At 39.7% G+C, this 25,916-nt stretch overlaps 1 protein-coding gene and 1 long non-coding RNA gene across 2 annotated transcripts in view; one reads left to right on the plus strand and one right to left on the minus strand.

Annotated features, from left to right (window-relative positions):
* The window catches only part of MYCBP2 (MYC binding protein 2), a 272,440-nt gene extending 257,500 nt beyond the window's left edge, over positions 1-14,940 (plus strand). The window contains exons 73-83 of the mRNA XM_027116051.1: positions 235-354; positions 2,089-2,190; positions 3,476-3,604; positions 3,996-4,128; positions 5,409-5,512; positions 6,303-6,491; positions 7,306-7,413; positions 8,529-8,738; positions 11,281-11,388; positions 12,035-12,200; positions 14,107-14,940. Coding sequence (XP_026971852.1) covers positions 235-354; positions 2,089-2,190; positions 3,476-3,604; positions 3,996-4,128; positions 5,409-5,512; positions 6,303-6,491; positions 7,306-7,413; positions 8,529-8,738; positions 11,281-11,388; positions 12,035-12,200; positions 14,107-14,222 — 1,485 coding nt within the window. The 3' untranslated portion in view covers positions 14,223-14,940. The remainder of the gene's footprint in view (positions 1-234; positions 355-2,088; positions 2,191-3,475; positions 3,605-3,995; positions 4,129-5,408; positions 5,513-6,302; positions 6,492-7,305; positions 7,414-8,528; positions 8,739-11,280; positions 11,389-12,034; positions 12,201-14,106) is intronic.
* Positions 11,597-25,898, minus strand: LOC113625462 (uncharacterized). The gene is made up of 3 exons (XR_003434687.1): positions 25,677-25,898; positions 22,853-22,883; positions 11,597-11,710 (listed from the first exon to the last, which is right to left on the minus strand). It is a non-coding gene; the product is annotated as an uncharacterized LOC113625462 (long non-coding RNA).
* Between the last annotated feature and the right edge of the window lie 18 nt (positions 25,899-25,916).

The raw sequence follows: 25,916 nt of genomic DNA on the forward strand, positions 1-25,916 counted from the left end.
GTATTGAGAACTTAAATTTTTATTTACTTTTCTTTTGAATCATCAAAATAGTAAGTAGAAGTTGAATTGTTCATATAGTTGTGAACGATTTTTATATTAAAGTATGCCCCTTGATCTAAGATTCCACTAGCAAATAAATTTTCCTTTTTGGTGAAAGATGTTCAGAGAACAGAATCTGCTCCTTTGATTATACCTCTCTGGTTGTTTATTAAATTATTCTGTCCTGCTCATTAGGGTCATTTGTCAGAAGCGTGGTCCCGAGTGACAAAAAATGCCATTGCAGAAACCATCATTGCCTTGACCAAGATGGAGGAAGAATTTAGATCTCCAGTGAGATGTATTGCAACAACTAGGGTAGGTTTCCTTTCATTTGGTCTATATTGCTGCATGTTCTTTTTCAGTAACAGATTTGAACAAATTTAAATCAATAAGCCAGCTTAATTTACTTTTCTAAAAAATTTATTTTATTGAAGTATAGTTGATTTATAATGTGTTAATTCCTATTGTACAGCAAAGTGATTCAGTTATCTATCTATCTATCTATACATTCTTTTCCATAATGGTTCATCCCAGGACATTGAATGTAGTTCCCTGTGCTATATGGTAGGACCTTGTTGTTTGTCAGTTCTCTGTATAATAGTTTGTATCTGCTAATCTCAAACTACCAATCCATCCCTCCCCTACCCACCTCACTCTTTTTTCTTACCAAATATTGTATTTATTGAAAAAGTATGAAGGGCTTTTTTGAATTATAAGCTAAGCCTGGTAATTTTTAATGTTCACTGTTACGTGTTCTTTATCACTTGTTTTTGTTATCATTTAGGGAGCTAAGGATATACTCATTAAAAAAAAGCTAAATTACCTATATGTCAGTGTACTGCCTTTCTGATGATGTGTTTACTGTTAATTTTAGTGTCAGCATGACGTTGTGATAGACTGAAGGTCCTTTAAAGACAAGGCCCCTGCCTACTCCTTCTGTAATAACTCAGTTGTCCTAAAATAGAGTCCTGTAGCCTACTTACTGAATGTGTAGGCCTTACTTTTCAAAAGCAGAAAGTGTGTGCCCAGGGCACAATGGGGCAGAATCTCTTAGGAAGTGAGATTGCATCCTTCAGATGAGATGTAATCTATTGTAAATTGTAATCTACCAAATTTTATGTCCCATATACTTCCAAAAGAGATTTGAGATTTCCTTGAAGCAGGGCAGTTGTGACAGGGTTAGGAAGAAGTCAAAGCTGGTAGAAATTGCTTAAGTTAATCCTCAGAAGTCTGAAAAAGAAGATACATTTTATCTCCCTTGGGCAGAAAAAGCCAGTTTATGCCATGTTTCCAGTGACTGTGCCTCTGAAGCAGCTGCTCTGACAGTCACCTTTCCCACCACGTATACGCTGCACTCGTTCTTCAGTCGGCTCTCCCCTTTCTCCTTGCATAACTTTTTCTTCTGGCTTCTCTTTCCCTATTTTATTTCCCCCTTACTCTTCATGTCCAGTGATGCTCACATGCACTTCTCAGAGTTGAGACAGTTAAGTATTATTTTCTGTTCTTCAGTAATGAAGAAATATGTTATTCTATGTAAAAATGAAGCTTGCTCTTTAAGCCTCAGAAAGTTTTAAAGTATTTTTGAGGGCAATTTTCTAACGCTTGTAAGACGTTTACTTATTTCTGACAAAGTGTACCCAGCATAGTGCTAGACTGTTAGAGGCATAGAGATTTCCTTGGAATTTAATGCCTCAAGCAGATATTAGTTGGAAAATGTGTAGAAGACATTGGTTTATTAAATATGTAAATTTATGTATTGATATGTTGTTTACATATCAGAATAATAAAGGTTAATTTTATATGTCAGGTAGACAACAGAATGGTTCATCAGAGCAACAGTCATTTACTCAGTATGTGTTTGAGTGCCTACTCTGTGCATGGCACACACAGTAGAGGGCGTGGCTACCTGGTACCACACCAGGAAGACTTGAGTGCCACTGGGGATCTACGTCTTTTCAAGTCCAGCTAGCCTTCACTGAGCTGTGGCAGTGGGTGCTCTGTAAGGCGTAACCCCACGCTCTGTAGTGTAACAGCCTTTCCCTTCGGCAGCTCTGGCTTGCTCTGGCGTCATTGTGTGTTCTCGACCAGGACCACGTGGATCGCCTCTCCTCAGGGAGATGGATGGGAAAGGATGGACAACAAAAACAAATGGTAAGATCAGAGTTATTTTATAAAAATTTAGCTTGTTTTTCTTTACAGTAAGCTTTGGCTTAGCTTTAAAAAAAAGGACTCTAGGGGCTTCCCTGGTGGCACAGCGGTTGAGAGTCCGCCTGCCGTTGCAGGGGACGCGGGTTCGTGCCCCGGTCCGGGAAGATCCCACATGCTGCGAAGCGGCTGGGCCCGTGAGCCATGGCCACTGAGCCTGCGCGTCCGGAGCCTGTGCTCCGCAACGGGAGAGGCTGCAACAGTGAGAGGCCCGTGTACCGCAAAAAAAAAAAAAAAAAAAAAAAAGGACTTCACGTGTCAAAATACACAGTTAGTGGAACTCTTGAAAAATTGTGTCACACTGCCCAAGTTCATCTCACAAGTCTATTTCACTTAGGGTTCCCTCTTCATAGTATATTAGGGGATTTAATTACATTAAAAAACTGTTCCCTTCTTCTCTGAGTCATGTTTGCATCATATCAAAGTTTGGTTTTAGCCAGACTCTGATTCTATATCTAGATTTTGTACTAAAATGTAATCGGTTTTATGATAAGAAGGAAATAAAGTAGTAAGAGAACAACATGATATACCATTTATTCACAGATGTACTTAAAGTGGGTTTGATAAGTATCCCTCGCTTCACTGGAAGGAAAAACTTTATACAGGCCCTTTCAGCATTTTCTTTTTAACATCCAAGTTTCAAAAATGCATTATTTATTAATTTAGCAAACAGAATGTTTGAATGTAATGGAAGAAATTTTCTTAAGTCGCTAAGAAAAGTATACATGTTTATTTTGTTAATCATTGAATGCCCATAGCGCATTTAATCATTGATTTGGGGATTCTGAGGCCTTTTTTAAAATATATATAAATTTATTTTATTTTATTTATTTTTGGCTGCGTTGGGTCTTCGTTGCGGTGCGCAGGCTTCTCACTGCGGTGGCTTCTCTTGTTGCGGAGCACGGGCTCTAGGTGTGTGGGCTTCAGTAGTTGTGTGGCACACGGGCTTAGTTGCTCTGTGGCATGCGGGATCTCCCCGGACCAGGGCTCAAACCCGTGTCCACTGCATTGGCAGGCGGGCTCTTAACCACTGCGCCACCACCAGGGAAGCCCGAGGGCTTTTATAGTTAAGTACACTTGCCATAATTCTGTTTAATGTTCAGATTTTAAATTCTTATTTGAGTTCAGAGTAACAGTCTGTTCCTGTTGTAAATAAATCACATTAAATTTGTATGAGTATTTAAGACTTTCTTGTTAACCTTTTGTAACGTATGGAAATGTCCTGTTCTAGCCTATGTGTGATAACCATGATGACGGTGAAACTGCAGCAATCATTTTGTGCAACGTATGTGGAAACTTATGTACTGACTGTGACAGATTCCTTCATCTTCATCGGCGAACCAAAACTCATCAAAGACAGGTGAAAATTTCTGCATTTACATGCAGAATAGTATCTGTAACATAAAATATATCCAGTAAGAAATAAATGTGGGAAGGAGACTTGGCGTAATGGGAGAAAAATGAACCTTGGAATCAAAGACCAAGGGTGGAGTTCCAGCTCCACTCCTCCAGCTGGAGTTCCCAGCTGTCTCATTTACCAGCTGTGTAAATCAAGCATGTTGTTTAACCTCTGAGACTTGGTTTCCACATTTATAAAAATGGGGCTGTTGTGAAGATTAAAGAGAAGACTAGAAATATCTGGAATTTCTTAGACTGCTTAATAAATAAAAGCCGTTTTCATTATTGAATAATTAAAATTCATACTTCTTTCAGAGTGATATATTTTCCCCTTTTCTTTAATGATACAATAGGTCTTCAAAGAAGAAGAAGAAGCTATAAAGGTTGACCTTCATGAAGGTTGTGGTAGAACCAAATTGTTTTGGTTGATGGCACTAGCAGATTCTAAAACCATGAAGGCAATGGTGGAATTCCGAGAACACACAGGTAAAAGGATTAAAGAGTGAACCGTGCCTGACAAATAGATTGAACCATCCCTACTGATTACGATTAAACTAGATGTTTAATTTAATTATTTAATGTGAATAATTTTGAGTGTTTTCTATTAAGTGATGATGAGATCATTGATCACTGTATTTTTATATTTACTAGACAGTATTCAGTGTTCTATTGTAGAACATTAGATTAAAAGTCGGGGAAGTTGGTTTGCCATGAACTAGCTGTGTGACCTTGGGCAAGTCATTTTATCTCCAAAATATGCATTTTTCATTTTGATTTTTTTTCTAAAGTCTGGTGTATTCCCAGCTTAAAGGTGCATTGAATCTTACAGATTCTCAATTTTCAGCACCTCTGTAGTCTGCCGTTTATCTGACACAAATTTCTGATTTTGGTGTTAGATGTAAATCTGACAAATTTAAATATGAATAACTTTTCATGCTGCAAGAGCATGGTCTTTTCTTTTCTCACAGCTGATTTTTTTTTCTCCTATTTTCCCTCCATACCATATTACATTAATGAATATTCTAGTGTTTGAACCATCATTGTATTTATGACCTAAACTATCCTTTTTAAAAAACATTTTCTGTAAATATTGCTAAGTTCACTTATCATATTTAGAATTTTGTACCTGTGTTTTAAAATGAGCTTGGTCTGTGTTTTTCAAATCTTGTTCTTTTTCCTTTTGTTCTTTGTTTTATTGATTCCATTCCTCCTTTAACTATTTCAAACATATTTAAATTCCTTTTCAAATGTTTCTATTATCTTTAGTTCCCTGGGTGGGAATTCTTCTGTTATTCACGTTTCATATTCTCTGCTGATGGGTTTTCTCCCATACCTTGTAATGTTGTCATTGGGAAAGGTACCTAATGATTTCCCTTTCTTCTATGTATCTTTGTTTAATTTTTGTTGTTATATTTTGTCTGGCATTGTGCTTTTGTAATGAGGGGGCTTACCATAGCTGCTCCACCTGCTGTCTTGACTAGGAGCCTAGTCGGTTTCTGTGTACTGAAGAAGTATAAATAAATCAGTTAATAATTTATTTGGCTTCAGGTAGCTCTTTAGTCTCTTATCCTTTTTTGTGTGTGATTATTTACTTTCTACTTAGGGCAGCTTACAACCCGTCAGCTGCAAGACTGCGGGGCTGGTTTCTCAGTGACAGCACCTGACACACATCCCTGCTTGCTTGATTTGTTTTCTTCCGTTAGTTATATTAAAATATGTAGAAAGCATATACTTAAGGAGGACTTTCCTTTTCTGCCTGAACCTAGGTAAACCCACCACAAGTAGCTCGGAAGCATGCCGTTTCTGTGGTTCCAGGAGTGGAACAGAGTTGTCTGCTGTTGGCAGTGTTTGTTCTGATGCAGATTGCCAGGTGCGTGTATAGTTAGTTAGGCCATCATGTAAGGAGTAGCACGTGTTCCCTCATGACACCTTCACTTCATATAAATAGGACTCTGAGCTCAGCATCACTTTTGTTTTCTACATTAGTGTATTACCCATGTCAAGAGTTAAATGCTTTATCAAAGCTGGAGAATGGATCAGTTAAAGCTCTCAAACCCAAATCAGTCTCTTGTGTGTGTTTCCCAACTACCACCATCATATATATTTAACATTTACTTCTGTGCTAGAAGCAGATAAAAATCTGCGGGCTGCCTTTCCTTTGCTTGTTACACATTTTTTATTCACTTGTTTCCTTAAAGTTGTTTATGCATGAACATCTGTACACATTCCATGCTATCCAAATATTTTTGATTCCTCAATTTAGTTAACAAGAATTTGGATAGTGTCCAGATAGTGAAGGGTACCTGTATTTTTTTTAATCCCCATTTTGGTGAGAGGTAGGTGGTGATTGGATGATTATATGTCAGGAATTTTTTTTTGCTTCATGGCTATGCATGATAACAAATAGATTAAAATTGCAGCTCACTTTTTAATCAGCATTCCCTTGAATGTGGAGTGAAATTTTTTTAAATCACATTAGACTTTGTTAATAATCCTAAGTTATATGCAAACAAAGAATAAAAATAACTACTTTATGGTTACTTAGCCTTATATCTATTTCCCGGGGGAAAGTACCTTGGAAAATTAATATAATGGATGTAATTACCAGGATGTGTGCCTTTTTTGATATTTTCTGTGCCGTTGTAATTCATCTTTAACAGGAATATGCTAAGATAGCCTGTAGCAAGACGCATCCTTGTGGCCATCCATGCGGAGGTGTTAAAAACGAAGAGCGCTGTCTGCCCTGTCTACACGGCTGTGATAAAAATGCCGTAACCCTGAAGCAGGACGCTGACGACATGTGCATGATCTGTTTCACAGAAGCGCTCTCCGCAGCACCGGCCATTCAGGTTGTCTCCGCTTTTAACGTGTTAAGTGTGCCTAGATTTTTCAATAGGAAATATAAATATACATGTCAAATAAACAAACAACTGAATCTTTCTTACACCATTGGGAGAAAATATCCTACTAATATCCCCCAGTTTATTACAGAGCAAATGCTGTCTCTTTATGTTCTGTCTCCATTTTGTGCAGTGAGCTTTAATCTGTGATTTGTGTAAGCCTGTATAATCAATTGAAAGTACAAAATGTTCATAAGGGAGAAAAAAAATAATTATCCAGTAGCTTCTCTCTTCTTAATTTCCAGAATCCAGCATGGCCTTTTATAGCATTATATAATTGATCTATGCATGATACATACCTCTATATATAATATATATACATATATCTATAATGTTAGTAATATTATAGAAGTTACAATTTGCTAAATAAGTTTTTTTTAACATTTACTGGCTGTTTGTTTATATTTCCAGTTCTTGTGATTCCAAGACAATAAATATTCTCAAAAATAAATTTTAAATCTTTAAATCAGTAGTTTCCTCTTCTTCCTGTGAGATACAAAATTGAATAATTTCACATTTCTCCCTAGCCCAGCTTACTCTCTATAAGGTGGCGTTAATACATGAATGGTAAAAATTGGGAGAAGCTGAAGATCTCGTTCATAATGTCACATGAATAATAGAGAAGTGCCGAAGTTTCAGTGTACTGAATTTCTAGATTTTTCTCTTACCTGCCCTAAGTAGCACCTTACATTGACTAATCTGCCAGTTACTCGTGTTTATTGTTATTACATTTGCTTATATCCTTCTCTTTTCTTTATTTAAGCTGGATTGTAGTCACATATTCCACTTACAGTGCTGTCGACGAGTTTTGGAAAACAGATGGCTTGGTCCAAGGATAACATTTGGATTTATATCTTGTCCCATTTGCAAGGTATGGAAAGAATCGGAAATTATCTGCTTTCTATTAATTTTCATCTTTGTCTTCATCTTTCATCTTTCAAAATAAACATGGCAGCATCTCTCAGTGTCCTTCTTAGTCTACTTTTTACCACCAGCCCCCATCAGTTTCTGCTCTCTTCACCCAGGTAGTACCTGAGAATAAGATCTTTCTATTATACTACATTTCAAGACATTAATTGTCCATTAAAAGCTGATTAAATTAAACTGTTGCATCAGAAAATTCATTTAGATATCATCGTGCATTGAAGGGCACGCATCACTGCTTTCAGACCCGCTGAGAGTTCAGTCCATGTGACTTGTCAGTGGGTGACTACCAAAAAGAAGAATGAGCCTGTGGTGCTTGTAGGTACTGATACCTGCCGTGAAAGAGTGAAACCTGAACTTTTTAAAGTGCTATTAGGACAGATTCTTTAGAGCTCAGGTAAAATAAGGAGAAAATTCTTGACATTTTGACACGTCCCTGCAAAGATAGGAACCAAAGCAGCAGGTTATTTTGGCAAGCTAATGATGTTTAACAAAAAACTTTCGTTTAAGAATGTACTGCCAGACTGGTGTTTAGGGTATAACATGGACTTAGCACAGTCATTGCTTAGACTGAGCAATATCCAAAAAGATGATAGGATTTTCTCTCCCTTCTCATTTGTTGCCACAAAGAAAAGTCACATTCAGGAAATGATGGATGAGAGTGATATAGAAAATACTACTTGTTCATTTCTATTATCTAACATTCTGCCCCACCCCCAAGGAACCAAAAACACACACAGAGGGATATTTGTGGCAGCAGGGCAACCCTTTATTCCCAGAACAGCTAAGGCAGCAGGAGATATATGTCATACTCAGGAATATGAAGCTAATCAAATGGAATTTTCGTGTTCTGTGCCCCACTTGCCGCCACTTTCCCTGCTCTTGGGAAACTATAGGCTTGTGAGGACTTTACAGGATTATTTTTAAATGGCATTTTATTTAGGAAATGTTTGGTTATCTCCTGTCCTAGCGCAGTGCTTGGCACTTAGGTGAATACTAAGTGTTTGTTGAATTAATAAATAAATGATTCTGTTAAAGAATGTTCATTTTTCAAAATTGCAGAACAAAATAAATCATATTGTGTTAAAAGACCTGCTTGATCCTATAAAAGAGCTCTATGAGGATGTCAGAAGAAAAGCCCTAATGAGATTGGAATATGAAGGTCTGCATAAGAGCGAAGCTATCACAACCCCTGGTGTGAGATTTTATAATGACCCCGCTGGCTATGCCATGAATAGATATGCATATTATGTCTGCTACAAATGCAGAAAGGTATGCTGTTAATCATACTACGAATTATTAAGATTACCTGTGTGATTAAGAAGTTGAATAGTGTAGTGATGTCTAATTATTCTTACGTTTTAAGTCTATAGTTAAAAATGAGAAAGTTTGGTGCTGTGCTTCAAGTAGAATTTATTTCCTTAATTTGTTTTGGGGCGCTTTTTTTTTTAACATATACAGACTATTTCCAAAACAAACATGAGGTGTTTCACTACACAAGCTGTTTCCTATCAGCAATCCCCTCTTGTTTTCCAAATCCAGTTGGCTCTGGAATAAACTTCTTTTGCTTAACTCTTTTGACCATTCCCTTCTTAAAATTCTTACCTCCTTGGCTCCCAGGACAAGACTCTCTTTGGTATCTTCCTTCCTTTCTGGTCACTTGTCTTTACCCCCCTCACAGAGTTCCGTTTTATTCATCTACTCCTTACATATTTGTTTCCCCAGCCCTCCATTCTTGCCTGATCATACCTCCTCACCTTTGGTGACCTGTATACCCATGCCTTTGCCTACCACCTGTATTGTTCCGACCCTCCAAAATTTTTGAGATTTGGATACAAATACCCAACTGTCTACCAGACATTTAGATTTCTCACAGATACTTCTGACTCTCTCAATCTCCAGTCTGTATTAACAAATGAACAAAGTCAATTCTATCTCCAGATCTCTCTTGAGTTCTTTTTTCTTTCTATTATTATATCTTTAGCAACCCTAATCATTTTCTTTGGTAATTATTAGTAGCCTTCTTACTGGGCTTCTTGTGTGGAGCCCCTAACCGCTCCATTCCGTGCTTTACACTTATAATTCCACTAGCAGATGAACATTTCTAGATCCCAGATCTGATCGTGTCACTGTTCAGCTTCTAATCCTGTGGCCCCTCCACCTCTCTAGTCTCATCTCCCAGCATGCCACCACTTGTGCCCCGTGCAACGGAACACGGAACAACTTGCAGTGCCCCAAACTGGGCCGTGTTGGCTCACTCACCCACACCTCCACGCCGTCGCCCAGGCTCTTCTGTCCATGGAATGCTCTTCTCTGCCTCCTACTCTGCATCTTACTCTCACTTGCCACCCACGCACACACACACGCTCATAGGCACGGCCAGATCTGTGCAATCACACTTCCGGATTCGGCTCCAGTTTCGCCTCCTCTGCAGCGTGCCCCGACCTCCCCACCACTGCCACGCCATTTTGACATCTCGCATACGTCCGTCTAAGCGCTCATTATTCTGCATTAACGGTGACTGGTTCACATGTCTCTGTCCCCCTTGATAAGTTCCATGAGGACGAAGACTATGTTTCTTAAGTTCTCTATCTCTAGTACTTGGCACTTATTAGACACTAAGTTAATTGGAGAATGAATAAATGAAGGAATCAATATATGAAAGATGCATAGTCTCCCGAAGTAACAGAAAGAAAATACAGATAATGAATGGAAGGCTAAGTAGATAGATGGTAGCCAGAAAGGCAGACAAATACACACACCCAAGGAAAGACCAATGGTGTACATTTGTGAAACTTGAATTGTTACAAATAATAAAATACTATTTCTTCTGTGTGTTTAATGTACTGAACCTCATAAATGAATACTGCGCTACCACACAGATGACAGTCAGATGTCCAGGAAGCCATGCAGGGAATCTAGAAAAGTAAAACAGCTGGAATAGGCCCCCAGGACAAATGAAATACTTCTGAGGCCTGCTTTAGCTGGTGGATGACCATTTATAGCCTCTTTATCAATGAAGCCTGTCTTTCATCTTGTTTTTCCAGTACAAATAGTAGATTTCTATTGACTCATCTTATTTATACCCAATTATGGATATAGTTTTTTTGTCTATGAGACATGTTATATATGCAGAATGCCCCAGTTATAATTGGTTTAATTTATTTTGTGCCCAGAGCAAATAGAGAGGAATTACCCATGATGATAACTTCATATATTCAAGTATCTGTATTAGATACTGTTGAGTTCCTACATGTAGTGCAGCTCTGTAAGTATGAGCAATGTCCTGAACAGAATATCCAAATTTGCCTTTCCTTTTTAAACATTTTTATATGATCAAAATTGATTTTTTTTTCTTTCCCATTAGCCTCAGGATTATAATTTTATACTAATATTTATTTTAGGCATTTATTTAGAATAGTAGAAGGGAATATGTTATTTCATATTTCAAAAAGAGAAAAACTATTCAAACTTGGCCCTGGAAAATCATAGCTTCTCTTTACTACTTAATATCCTATTCTTGATATTTATTTGGAATATTATACATTCTTTTGTTATTTTGCTTTGACAGTACAATGTCTGAACTTTCTACTGTAAGTATGAATGCATTCCAGAACTGAAGTAGCTTTATTTCATACCCTGATCTATTTCTTACAGGCAGCAATATGGGTATCCACTTGGCATTACAAGGGAATGTCAATAGACAATAGTATTTCCTGAGACCTCTCGATCTCACTTCCATTGCACCCACACTGAACCTCCCATGGCAGAGTTTTCTGTTTCCTGCTGTGATCTGAATGCATTCCCTCCTTAGGCATATTTCGGTGGTGAAGCTCGTTGCGATGCTGAGGCTGGACAGGGAGATGATTATGATCCCAGAGAGCTCATTTGCGGTGCCTGTTCTGATGTGTCCAGGGCTCAGGTGGGCAGAACATTTTATTAGAAAGGACAGTTTAGAAATGTTAAGCTTCTGTGTTTTTAAAATAATAATATAACGAATATGATGGGGATAGTATAGTACGTTTTTTTCCCCAGTGCTTTCTGATGTTTGTAGGGCAGTGTATAATTTTCCAGATCATTTTGTATATATTATTTCTTTTGGATGGTATCTGCATTTTATAATTTTGTCTCCCATAAGATAATCACCATATTTCAACAAGTAATAAATTTACTTACTTCATTTTCTTAAACCTGCAGTCACACTTTTAGGTTTTCCCGTCTTCAGTGAAATCTTAATAATACATCTATGAGATTGAGAGATAGAAGAAATATTATTAATTTTTCAATTTGGCTGACCAAGAAACATTCACAAGGAAATTAAATGGCTAGCTTATTAAATAATATTGGTTATTATGGAGCTGGGATTTAAATTTGGGGCTTCGTCCAAACCTTTTGGGCCAAGCCACACATTTATTCAATATTTTTATGTGTGTATCATCAGTTTTTCAGTCAGTTTTGAGAGCTGTGTGTACTCTCAAAATATGAATCACTGAGTTAAGTGTATGGTTTTCTTAGGTATCGTTGAAATAGACTCGCCATAATCTTGTATTTATTTTCTTTTGCTGTAGATGTGTCCGAAACATGGCACAGACTTTTTGGAATATAAATGTCGCTACTGCTGTTCAGTGGCAGTCTTTTTCTGTTTTGGAACAACACATTTTTGTAATGCTTGTCATGATGATTTTCAGAGAATGACTAGCATTCCTAAGGAAGAACTACCACACTGTCCTGCAGGTATGCTTTTAATATTCATAAATATGGTTATAATGTATATGGTATCTCGTTTTGTTTAATGATCACATGAGAACACTTTGTTTCAAGTGGCAGAAACCCAGTTCAAACTATCCTAAAGAAACAAAGGGAATTCCTCGGCCCTTGTAAGCGTCTGACTTTCTGAGTGGAGTAAAAAGTAAGATGACCATCATGAACGAGGGGCTCAAAGCTGTAAGAAGCAATTGTGTGGGGACTGAGAAGGAAGTCAGCTAAGGATTAGTAGAAGGATAGCTGCTCAGCACTAAAGGGCCCTGAGAAGTTTGAAATTATAAATTGATAATAGAACCATTTAAAAGGATTTCGTGATTTTTTTTTTTTTTTTTTTTTTTGGTCACACATCTGCCTTTATTGTGAGCAGCTATGATATTTTTTAAGAAGCCTGGAACCAGCACCATAAAATGGACAAGTGATTTGATCTAGAATGGCTGGGAATGGGCGGCATAGTGAGCATCAGAAAGCCAAGGGAATTAAAGAAGCCACTGAGAATACAGGAGAGATGATTGTCTATGGAGGTCAGGCTGAGAAAAAGTGAATATAAAACCAAAAAGAAACAGAAAACTGGAAGAGGTTAGGAGGCTGGTGATCACCGTGGGGTGGCATACCAGGCTTAACAGAAGTGAGAAGAGTGGAAGGGGAGGTAAATGTGACCACAGAAGAGACAGATCTGAAACGAGTGGAAATACACGCAAGAGCACATACACCACAGTGTACAACGTTGTTAAAGCTGGGAAACACACAGTCTCATCCATTGCTTACCAGAGTGCAAATGGCAGAACCCTGTGGTGCCTCTCAAAATTGCCAATATACCTACCCTTCAACGATCCCACTTCCGGGGATATACCCACATATGTGAGAAAAATAAAAAAGAGCAGATATGAAGGTTATTCATTGCATCATTGTTTATAATAATACAAGTTTGTAAACAATGCAAGCATCCAGTAAGAGGTTGGTTAAACACTCAGTACTACACACTATTAAAAAGGAAGGTGACTGAGGATGGAGTTTCTGTGTACTAATATGGAAAGATCTATAGCAGATACTGTTAAATGAAAAATCAAGTTACTGAACAGTGTGTGTAGTATGCCACCTTTTGTAAGAAAGGGGGAAATGAGAATATATACTCATATGCATTTAAAAAACCACTGGGGAGATTGACAAGAAACTAATAAAACTGATTAACTATTGGGGAAAACAGGGAAAAATGGGATAAAAATGGGGGGAAGGTGACTTCTTTTTGTATGTAATTTTTTTTAACATTTTGATTTTTAAACCGTGTAAAGTATATTATCTATTCAAAAACAAGGATACTAAGATGCATAGGTTTTTTTTTTTTAAGTACGGCTACTCTTTTCTATTTGCTCATCTCAAGTAAAATTTGTTATACTATTCTTCCTCCACTTCCTTTACAGTAGAAGTACTTTAGGACTTTTCAAGAAGCTTTAAAGAAGCAAGATGAGAATAACGTGAGGCTAGAGTGTTTAGGAAGATGGCCAGAATAGAGGCGTGAGCCAGGACGAGCAGGAGGAGGGTGGTGAGCTGGAGGCCAGCGAAGGAAGGGAGCGAAAAGGGGGGCGGTGTTGTATGGATGAGGACAAGAGTCCAGATTAAGAAGCTGAAGGAGATAATCCTTCTGGCCCGGGATAGGGACCCTATCCCTTCCTGCTGCATGTATGTGGTACGTTGAATTTTTTATAGTGAATGTTTTTGTTTTTGTGGTTAGAAGAAAATAATTTTTTAATTTTATATTTGCATAACTACAGTCACATTATTTCCCTAAGTAACTTACAGGTGATTAATATTTACATTAGGTTTGTATGTGTGTGTGTGTTTTAATTATAGTTTTTTGCCTCCTTCAAAATTTATACAGGTCCCAAAGGCAAACAATTAGAAGGAACTGAATGTCCTCTCCATGTTGTGCATCCACCCACTGGAGAAGAGTTTGCCCTGGGTTGTGGAGTGTGCAGAAATGCTCACACTTTTTAGAACACTCAGATTCCTTTGTCTACAGAGAGAAAAGTTACCTTCATCCCCCCAGGCGGATGTGGTGAAGTTTAAACTCTGCTCAGGATAAAGACGGGACCATTTTTACATCCATGAAAATGAACCATTCACAGTGCAAGAAGGATGCCAAATACCATGTACATAATTCTTGCTATGGAAAGTTTCCCTATTATTTCAGTTTATCTTCTTTTGAACCAAGACATCAAACTTGTGAGGTGTTTGCATGTGGCCATTATCGTCATTGGCCTGTGAAGCATTGGACATTTATAGATAATTGATATCAAAGAATTGCCATGCCCATGGACTAAGAATGATGCTGGCTTTCAAGCAAAAGAGAAAAATTATCATTGTTTATTGTATACTGCCTTTTTGTAATCCTGTACAATTGCATCACGGGTGGGGATAAAAAGAGGAATATTCTGGTTTATTTCCTAGACTGTTATTTAAAAAAAAAAAAATGTGTTAGGACGGCATATAAATGTAATAAGTATCACACTGTATATAAACATATCAATGTTTGTCCTGTATAAGAATTACTAAATTACAAATGCAGTTTCATTTAAACTTCTAGGTTAAGTTTGAGCCTGAAATTTTAATGAAGTGCAATACTGAGTGTGCCTCATTATCTTGCAGCTGTAAACATATTGGAATGTACATGTCAATAAACCACTGTACATTTTTATACAGTGATAAAGTCTAACAAGTGTGTAAGGTGTTGGCTTGAGAAACAAAATTTAAATACCTAAGGTCTAAAACTCCATCCAGTTTTCCTTGGAAAGAAATTTACTAACATAGCACAATCATAACCTTCAAAACTGTTTGTTAGGGAAAATAGGAGTAATGAGGTACAATGTTGGAATCTTAACACTGGAGAGATGGATAGATAGGTATTCATAAACAGACATATGCGAAAGATAGAAGAAAATATTTAGGAAATTCAACAACCTCCACCTTATTAACCAGCTCCTTTTTCAACGTGTATAACAATCAACAGAATCACTAGTCTTTTCTTTATCTATTATAGACTGTGTGTTTTAGTAGATGTTTTTTACAGTTAACTCATGAAATTGACGCACTGTTGACTTACGATGAGTCATAAATCAGATTATATTTATTTCATGAGGCAGACTGATCAAAAGTTCTGATCAGTTTTGTTCTAAATTCCCACTGTTGAAAATAGATCATTTGTCAATAACCATTATTTATTTATTTATTTTTTTGGTACGCGGGCCTCTCACTGTTGTGGCCTCTCCCGTTGCGGAGCACAGGCTCCAGACGTGCAGGCTCAGCAGCCATGGCTCACGAGCCCAGCCGCTCCGCGGCATGGGGGATCTCCCCGGACCAGGGCACGAACCCGTGTCCCCTGCATCGGCAGGCGGACTCTCAACCACTGCGCCACCAGGGAAGCCCCAATAACCATTATTTTAATGACTTTGTTAAGCATTTGTGAGAATTTTAAAATAATCTTTGCCTTGAAGGAACTTAAAATATAAAGAAAAGATCTAGCCTGACCACAGGTAACTATTTACAGAATCTTCTAATAAATTGCATAAAAATGTCCACACCAAATGCTTCAGGGTTTAGGAAAGATGGTTATTAGTGTTTTTTTTGTTTTGGTTATTGTTGTTGGGAGGGGGGCGGTTAGCTAAGAGGCCCCTTAAGCTTCCCCTTGAAAAATAAGTAGCATTTCAAGCGTGGAGATGTAGAGAAAGGCAGGAGGAAAAAGGTATGTGTGTAGAAAATTCTAGAATGTGATAGAACAGTGTGAATAGTCCAACTTTCCTTGTGTTGGACAGCTTACTGCAAAAAAACAAAAAAATCTGAAGATCACAAAGACTGATCTCTTCATGATATAATTTGTGGATCCACTGTATGTACAGGCGCGGGGCCTTCCTGAGCAAGAAAGGACTTTGAAACAGTACAGAGGTCCCTCTTCATCTAAATAAGATACATCTGAACGATCACTGAAAAAGTAATAACACTTTTCTTTTAAAATCTCTCAGGAGAAGGACATTATGCAAACTTCCTTCGTTATTAGTGACAATGCCCCAGAATTACAAGCAATTTTTAACTGCCCAATGGATTCAAAAGCCAGGAGAGTCATTTGTTGTTACTGAGGGCACTTCTGGGTGGTCCCAAGTCAAGCTGAAAGGGTTGCAGGCAGGGCTAGTTCAATTTCAACCTCCAGAATACTTTGGATTTATGATTCGGGAAGAAACAGAAAAGGGTCCTAAAGGCACTCGCGTGTTTATATCCTCCCCCCCGCCCCCCGAACACACACACATTTTCTGACAAAGGGCTAGCTGGGATCCTCTACCCATGTTCAAAAGAGGTTCCAGAACCTTCAGGGCAACACAGTTGTTTTCTTCAAAACGATCATTCTACCATGAGGATGTTGGGCAACAGGCATCAGGAAGGGATGGCAACACTGCTCCCAGACAACCCCTCAGCCCCAGCTTCTACCTCTCAGCACCTGCTCGCAAAGCTCTGCCTTTCACAGTAATCTCGTAATCTCGTTTCATGCCCAAGCCTGTGGGAGAACACTGAGGGCACAGATTCAGGATTGGCTTTCAGTGTTTCCCAAAAACACAAAGTAGGTCAGAGACAGAAGCAGTTCGTAGGTTTACCCCCAGAAAACCAGATGTGATGAGGCCATTGTGAACATATCTGACTTAAATTCATCGGCCACAGTAATGAAACTAACCTTGAGAATGCCATGCAGATCGGAGGCGTCATGGACACTTGAGAAATGTAAGCTGCAGTGTGTAAATGGGAAGGAAAAAGAAAGGGAAACTATGGAGGTTGCTTGACAGCCATGAGCCGTCTCAAATTAATACGCTGGTAATAGGGATAAAAACAAAGTCCTAACACATTCTCACAATGACTCCAGCTTATCTTCGTTTATGAGGAAGCTATTTTTAGTCATATTCCAAGCATCTCAAAACCAGAAAAGCATTTTATGGATAAATACGTTCTGACAAAGCACAGAAGGCAGATGGCTTTGGCATACTTCTGGCTCAAGCATACTGTGCACGAAGGTTTCAAATGCTGTGCAGGACACCAGGCAGGAAACAGAAAGCAAAATCATGAGAGCAGGTGTCGGGGAATCTGGAAACAAACTCTTTTCCTGTTATATTTTCAGGCCTGGAAAAAGCCATTTTTCTTAAGCAGTTTTCTGGACAGTGTGTTTAGGTCTAAAACCTCCTTACTCCATCAGTAAGCATATTTGAAAAATATACACAGTTCACTGTTAACTTCTCATATATAACAATTACTTATTCACCTTCTTTTTCAGCCCAACATTTCTCCCTGGCCACTTTGTCACTGAATTCCACCAGTACCTAGCCACACGTGTTTCTGACAGATGGAACACCGCCTCTTGTTTTCCTGAAAACTGCCAACAGTACATAAACGGTGCTGAAACAGACGCCTGGGGACTTGGGTTCAAGCCCTGATTCTGCCTCGGTTTTGGCTGTGTGACCTTGAGTCAGCCACTAATTCCTTTCGGTCACAACTTCTTGGAAATAATAATACCTAATCTAAATCAGTTGAGGAAGCATTTACAAAAGTGCTTTATCTCACGTAAAGCATTATTTGAAAGTGAAGAGTAAAGAAGAGAAGAACATTTATTCAACGCCTCCTCAACAGCTGCCACTGAATTATAAGCATTTTATTTAATCCTCCCAGCAACTCTGTTGCTTCCCCCAAAAGAGCTGCTAGGCAGACAACTCAGTAGGTAAAACAGTTATTAATCTCATTTCAGCAGATGACTTTAATCTCATTTCAGCTGCTTAAAGAAGTTAAAGAACTTGCATTAGATGCCAGCTGATCTAATACAGATTTGGCTGGAAAAAACCTGCGATGTGAATCCAGATCTTTCTGTGTCTCAAACCCAAGTTCTTCCTACCCCATCATGCTATTACTATTACATTACCAACTGGTCCTATGAAAAGATGTAACTCATGAAATGGAAACTGGACACCAGTAATATGGGCAAGATTGCCAAGGGAACAAGACAGGCTTTGCCTCAAGGACTGTGCAGGGTAGATCCAGAGGGACCCGGCGCCCACCTTCTTCATGGCGGGTGTGGGCAAGGGGTCAGCTGCCAGCCTCCACCCGCCCCACCTAGGGGATCCGCCACGGCACTTGATCCAAAGCCACACTCTTCCCCTGCAGCCCTGGCCAGTGACAGAGCATGGCAGGGTACCAGGGCCTGGCCATGTCTGCCCAAAGAAGCGCTCCTTTGTGGGCCATCTGTACACCAGGACACGGGCTAGCCCAGCCGAGAGAGGTTCCTTGGAGCTGTGCTGCAGTCAGAGCCTTTTCCTGCCCAGCACTCCTTCCCCCTGTCCTGGGGTAGATGCCAAACCTGCGTGGCAGTCTGAACGCTCCCTCGCCCACTCCTGCCCCCTCACACCTGGCTCTTTCAGAGGCACCACTCCCAACAGATTTCTTGCACTTCTAACTTTATCTTGGCATAGAGGACTTGGCTGAGTGAAACAGGATAATAAGTTTTAAATGACTGACTTAACGGCTGCTTCATTTCACAAGCGACATAAGGGAGCTAAGAAAAAAAATGCATAGGCTATAAAAGTACTGGAGGGAGTTACAGTGAAGAAAAATTATGAAACAAAATCAAAGCCGAGGTTGGAGGAGAGCGTCCAGTAAGTGACTGTATAAACTATGGTTACACAGTCTTACATAGTCTCTAGAGAGAAGGCCATCAACTTCACAATATGTTAGTTAACAAAGCAGGACAAGAAACATGTTCGGTTAGGACTTACAATGTCCATTTCCCCAAAAAGAACAAAGCTGGTATTTCAGCCCAGTCTTGCAGGACGGATAAGTTTTGAGAGGCACAAGTGAAAAAGGCATTCCAGGGAGAAAGTGTGGTGAAAACTAAGGTGTTGGTGTGTTCCTCCAAAGTGGAAGTAAGCTGTTTTGCTTCATCAATTCATTTAATAAATAGTTGAGCACCTGTTCTATTTCCACTTGACAGTACATGCTCACAAGGATGGGAACTGTGTTCCCACTTGCTTAGTAACCATGAGTTACACACAGAAGTTGCCTGAGAAGTGAACTGTACAAGTTAGTAAATACATGCAGCACTGGGCCAGGTGCTACGGATGAGACGGCCACAGAACACAAATACAGAACCATGTAAGTAACACAATGTTATTAAGAACTATAATCAAAGTTTTCTAAAAATAAGAGAGAGCATTTGTTGAGGGCTTACAGTGGCCGATCTCTGTGTAATGCCTGGGTATGGTAGGCAGAATAACAGCCCCCCAAATATGGCTACATCCTAATCCCCAGCGGGTGTAATTATGTCACCTTATATGGTGAAAGGGACTTTGCAGATGTAATTAAGGGTACAGACTTTGAGATGGGGAGATTTTCCTGGATTAACCTGGTGGGCCCGATGGGATCACAAGAGTCCTAACATGGGAAATAGGAGGCAAGAAGGTCAAAGTCACGGAAGGAGATGTGGTGACAGAAGCAGAGCTCAGAGAGAGAGACTTGAAGACCCTACACTGTTGGCTTTGAAGACGGAGGAAGGGGCCAGCAACCAGGGAATGCAGGCAGCCTCTAGAAGCTGGAAAAGACAAGGAAACATTTTCACGCAGAGCCTCCAGAAGGAATGCAGCTCTGCCATCACCTTGACTGGAGCCCATTTGGACTTCTGACCCCCTGAACTGTGCAATAATAAAGTTGTGTTATTTCAAGCCACTAAGTCTGAGGTAATAAGAAACAAACACAATGGGCTTCACATGCATTATGACATTTTCATCTTCCCACAAACCTATTAACTCTTATTTTCCCTTTGCAGATGGGGCAATTCCAGTCTCACAGAGGTTAAATAAGTAGCCCAAGGCTTTGTAAAGACTTGGTATCAAAAGACAAAGTATTTAAGATATCTCAGTAATTTTTTAAATTGCTTACATATTGAACTGGTGATATTTTGGATATACTGAGTTAAATAAAATATTTAATATTAAAATTAATTTCACCTATTCCTTTTTAGCTTTTTTAAAATGTGGAGTCTAGAAATTTTAAGTTATATGTATATGGCTTGCATATATTTCTAAATGAACTATCCTGGCCTAGAATCTCCTTCTCAACTGTTTGGATTTTATCACGCACCTTTGATTTTTTTGAGAAAAAGACAGGGGCTTTAGGAAGGTAACGCAAGAAGCAGGTTAGGTGGTCTGAAAGACACTGCCCTTGGAGAAGTCTCAGGAAGAGTTGATAAAGGTTCTTGTCACAGGTTCTTAAAACAGACTTCTTTCCTTTGAGGAGTCTACAGTCTAGTCCTAGATAGAGTTAAAATTCCAAGAGACAGCCTAAAATGAAGTAGTTTCATTGGGCTAATATGCCTGAGAGGGAGAGGTATGCTGGCGTAACTCAGAGGAGAGAAGTGGGGTTGCTGAGGTAAGACGCCACAGAGGCGTGAGTGTCCTCATATGCGGAGTTGGAGTGGTGATAATAAGAGCAATGTAGCTAACACTCACTGGGCGTTGACTATGTGCCTGCGACTGACAGACGTGCTTCACGTACCGTTAACTCATTCAATTCTAATGGCAACTCTGTGGTAGATATAAAATAATAACATTATTATTATTCCATTTTACAGATGAGGAAACTGAAGCACAAAGAAATTCAGTAACTTGTCCACGCTTGCATATCCCGTAAAGGCAGAACAAGGATCAAAACCTAAGCCCCCGACCCAGGTGCCAGACCTTCTCCATCCCACTCTGGAGCAGCTTCGACTGAGCAGTGGAGACTTACAGCTCTCAAGTTTGCAGGACCCCAGAAAGGCCTGAGGAGATGCGAGTTCCTCCTCTTGTGGGGAAATGCCAAACTGGGGGACCTGAAAGGAAAGAGCTTCAGAGAAAGGAGAGGAATTGGGGAAAGAGAAAAAGAGGTCAAAGAGTGGGAAAGAACCTGTGAGCATCCTCCTTATAAAACCATACATCTACAAGGCCCGTCCCTTGTGTGATTCAAAGGGATGACTACGTTAACGCTAAAGGTTCTGTCCCTCCCCAACTCAACTGCTCCTCGGAGAGCTACCTGACCTCAGAAGAGAACTCCATGCATCTTTCTCATACAAGATCTGTGGCTGAGCTGCCCACATGGAAGGCAGGACATCCTGCAAAAAGAGGCAGTCGTCAGGCCCACTCATTTTCCTAGAACTCCATCCGAGAGGAGTGTACCCCCAGCCGCCACCCCTGTGTTACTCGGCAGACTCATGCTTGGTTAACGGCAGCTATGGAGAGATGCCACCCCTAGCCCCACTCCCAGACACAGGACACAGCGGGAACAAATTCCATGATCGCCCTTCAGTTAAAGGGAAACATTGAAGAACTAAGGAGGAGCCTTTCCAGGTCAAGTTTGCACTGGTAAGGAGTTTTGGTTGCAAGCAAAAGAAAACAAATGCAGAGTAACTTCAGCAAGCCAGAAAAAAGGCAATCGCTGGGATACCGCCGGGTCTTGAGAACAGGGTAGGACCAGCGCTCGGGCTGTGGTTTCGTCTCTCCTCTAGGTCCTCTCTCTGCATCCATCTTGCTCTCCTTCCTTCTCACTGCAGACCACGCCTCTCTGCTTTCCAGACCATGTGGTAGAAAGTGACCACCTATAACCCCTGTGTCTGTATGTTCCCAGTCCAAACACCCAAGGAAGGGAATACTCTCTTTCCTTCCGTATTAATTCCAAATTCCCAGCGGGGAGGACTGTCTTAACTTGAATGACGTGTCCATTTCTGGACCAATCAACTGTGGACGGGGCCTAGGTTCCCGTGCTACAGGAAACCACTACTAAAACCAAGCAGATGGGGAGGGGCTTCTCCCCAAAAGAGCTACTAGGCGACAACTAAGTGTTCACTACAGATTTCAGTCTTGGGCAGTAGTTGAACACAATGACCTTCTAATTATGATTCTATAATCTTACCAAATCCTGGCCTTGTGCTTCCCTTGCCAGTTGGATAGACTGCCTGCCTCTCTTCTCTTTAATTCCATTATTTTCTTCGAGATTCGATTCAAAACTGACCTTGATCAATGAATGAGCTCTGCCCACCTATCCCTATTCTACTCTGCATCTCGTGCCCTCAGCACTCTTGTATACTACCTTATTAGGAACTTATTAATACATCACTGTACAAGTGTTTTCTGTTTCATTGGTGGATATTATCCCTTTAGACAGCTATAGAAAGACACAGACCTTGTCCCTTTCCTCCTCTGTTACACCAAGCACCTTGTAGACAGTGGAGGAGGAAGGAGGACCACGATAGTTAGAGTTTCTTTCTCCTGTTCTATTAACAGATTTCCTGTTTTCTGTGAGGGGGCTCCCCGTTCCTTGTGGGACTTGTGATACTGGTGAATCACAAAAGCACAGGGTTCCTTGTACGATTTGGAGCCTCTGGTCCATAATCAAACTTGCTTATCCCCATTTACCTTTTAGGATTCTCCCTCTCCCGCAACATCTATCTGCCCATGTACTCCCCACGACGGATTTATTTTAGTTGCAACGTGGCTCAAATCCGGGACACTACACCATGTAATACAAACAGAAGCCCCATCCTGTCATGTTCTTTCACTATTCAGAGAAACACTTACCGAGCCAGGAACTGTTCCGGGAGCCTAGGATCTGCAAACAAACCAAACTAAGACTCAGGTTTTCATGGTGCTTATTATATCCGAGTTGGGACATTACATAACAGACATACAATATGTAATATGCTAGGAGGTGATAACGTGCTGTGATAAAGGAAAAAGAGGTCAAGGGGCTCCGGAGTGTTATTGTCACTGTTTTGTCCTGGTTTTGTTTATTTTTTGGTTTTGGTAGTACATTGTTGAATTTGATTACCTAATATTTCTTTTTGAATTTTTGCACCTATTTTCATAAGAGAAATGGGGCTTCGGTTTTCCTTTCTTTTCCATATTTGGTTTGGGAGCGATGATTATACTAGCTTCATAAAATGACCTGGGCAGCTTTTCTTCTTCAAACTTTTTCTCAAACAACTTGTAGAAGAAAGGATTAACTCTTACTTGGGAGTCTGGTAGGGCTCACTTATAATTCCCTCCGGGTCTAGGGTTATTTGGGAGGAAAGGGCTTTGCCAATTACATCAATGTTTATTGATCTCTTCAAATTCTCTACTTCTTCCTGCCAATTTTGGCATTTTATATTTTTCTAGGACTTACTTGTTTTATCTAGGCTTTCAATTTTATTAGCTAATAATTATTTACAACATACTTTTATTGTTTTAAATACCTATGGTGGCTATATTTGTTCCCCCTTCAAAAAATTTTGTATTTTGTTAATTTGCAACTTTTTCCTAATCAATCTGACTAGAGCTGTATCTACCTTATTCACTTTTATTTGAACCAGCTTTTGTTTTTGATAATCTTCTCTATTATTTTTTTCCTATTTTGTTGATTCCTGTCCTTGTCTTTATTATTTAATTCTCTTCCAGTTATCTACGACTGCGTGACAAACCACTTAATGCCTTACTGGACTGAAACGGGTATTTATCATTGTCTCTTGGAGTTCACTGAGCATTGCACTGTGCTGCTTCGTTTTCTTCTGGTATGGTGACTGGTTCTTCTGGCACACTGTCTGAAGAGTAAGCATCCCAAGAGACCCAAATCAAAGTTGTAAGGTTTCTTAAGACTTAGCCTCACAAGTTTTAAAATGTCACTTCTGCCTCATACTACTGGTGAAACAAATCACCAGGGCAAGCCCAGGTTCAAGGGCAAGGGAACTGGACTTCATCTCTCCTTTTTTTTTTTTTTTTGGCCGTGCCATGTGGCTTGCAGGATCTTAGTTCCCCAACCAGGGATCGAACCCACACCCTCTGCAGTGTAAGCGCAGAGTCCTAACCACCGGACCGCCAGGGAATTCCCTGGACTTCATCTCTTAATGTGAGAAGCAGCATTTGACCATACGCAAGGGAAGAACAGGTGGTAGCCATGTTGTAAACAACATTATACTATCCTTGATGCTTTGGATTTTTTCTGTTGCTTTTTCTTGTGATTTATTGAGTTAAATATTTGGCTTTTGTTGAATTGTACTTGTTTCTGAGTAACTACATTTAAAATTATGAATTTCACTCTAAGAGTTAGCATAGATGTTTTTCACAAATACTGATATATATGGTATTTTCATTATCATACAAAAAAAATTTTCTTAATCTCTGCACTGGCAATTCTGGCAACCCTGTCCAACAGGGTTGGTAACAAAATATTCTTCGCTGTTGGACCACACTACTCCACCGCCACCCTCTCCCTTCCCTCCAGACTGATATTGACTAACACAACGGGAAAACTTAAATAGGTATTGAATGATTTTAAAATAAGCACAAGTTTCTTTTTTCAAAAATGTGAAATAAAGTCTTTCAATAACAAAAACAGAAAAGAAAAGGAAGCGTTAGATAGGCAAGGTGTGCCAAGATCCCATGCTTGCCTTCTTTAGGGAGAGGATAGAGTGTAATGAGGAATTAAAAGGGGACTACAATTAGAGTGTGAAAATTTTAATGTGATGTAATATATACTAGTTATGTTTGCTGATTTGGTTTAATGTGTTTTGCTGATCATTTATTGTTAACCTAGCTTTCAATAAATGGGCTTGGGACATTACATAACAGACATACAATATGTAATATGCTAGGAGGTGATAACGTGCTGTGATAAAGGAAAAAGAGGTCAAGGGGGCTCTTGCTCTTCAGCAAGGTCCTCTCTTATAATTATCTTCTTCCTCTTATAATTATCACAGGCTGTCTTCCTATTGTCCTTCAGCAGCCAGTCACGGAGGAACCTAAAAAATGTTGCAGTGCAGGTACACATTATGATGTTGCTAGAGACTTTGTTCCTTGTGACCTGATGATCAGAGAGCCAGGCCCTAACGAAGAACAGTGGCATCTTCCCGCGTTGAATCTTGCTATCATCTTACACACGGCTTCCTAGCTCAGTTTTGTGGAGGGCTGCCTGGGCTTCACTGCCTTCTAGTCTCTTACACATGGGTCAGATCCTTGAAAAGACATCTATGTTTGGATGAAAAATTACTTTCTTTTTATTTTTGAGGGAGGGAAGGTGCATGATTCAAGTTATGATTTTGCACCTAAGAACAGTTCTAACTTTAAGAAAACCCAGTATCCCCAAAATCCAAACTTTTAAAACAAGCTAACCAGGTAGCAGTTAAAAAGATGCCTCCACTTACAAAAGGCTTCACCAGAGTTTTCTTTTAAATAGCCATCTACTCCCTTACACTTTCCTCATTGTGTTTCAGAAAGCAACTTACAAATTTCAGGAGTCTACTTTATAAAGGCGATTTTTAAAAAATCACCTGTAATCCCAGAGTTAACACTGTCACCATTCGGCTTTAATTCCCCGCAGTTTTAAAAGACACCTTATGCATACATGATGAATATTATTATGCTATACCTGTCATGGTCTATATGGTGTGTATTATTACAAGCTGTATTCTACCCCCTCGGGTTACGCGGCGCAGGTGTGGCCATCGCAGTTCCCGCCTCGCGCGCGGAGGTGTGTCCGCTGCAGCAGCTACCGTTTATCCTTCGGCCCGAGCCAGCTGCTGGATTACAGCCGGTTCCAGAGACTCGCCCTTCTTTCTTCTCGCTGCTCCACCTCCCTAAACTTACAGTTTCCACCGCAGAGAGTCTC

The sequence above is a fragment of the Aethalodelphis obliquidens genome, unplaced genomic scaffold (assembly GCF_003676395.1).
Source record: "Aethalodelphis obliquidens isolate GAN/ISIS:26980383/991018 unplaced genomic scaffold, ASM367639v1 scaffold15, whole genome shotgun sequence".
NCBI classification, from domain to species: domain Eukaryota; kingdom Metazoa; phylum Chordata; class Mammalia; order Artiodactyla; family Delphinidae; genus Aethalodelphis; species Aethalodelphis obliquidens.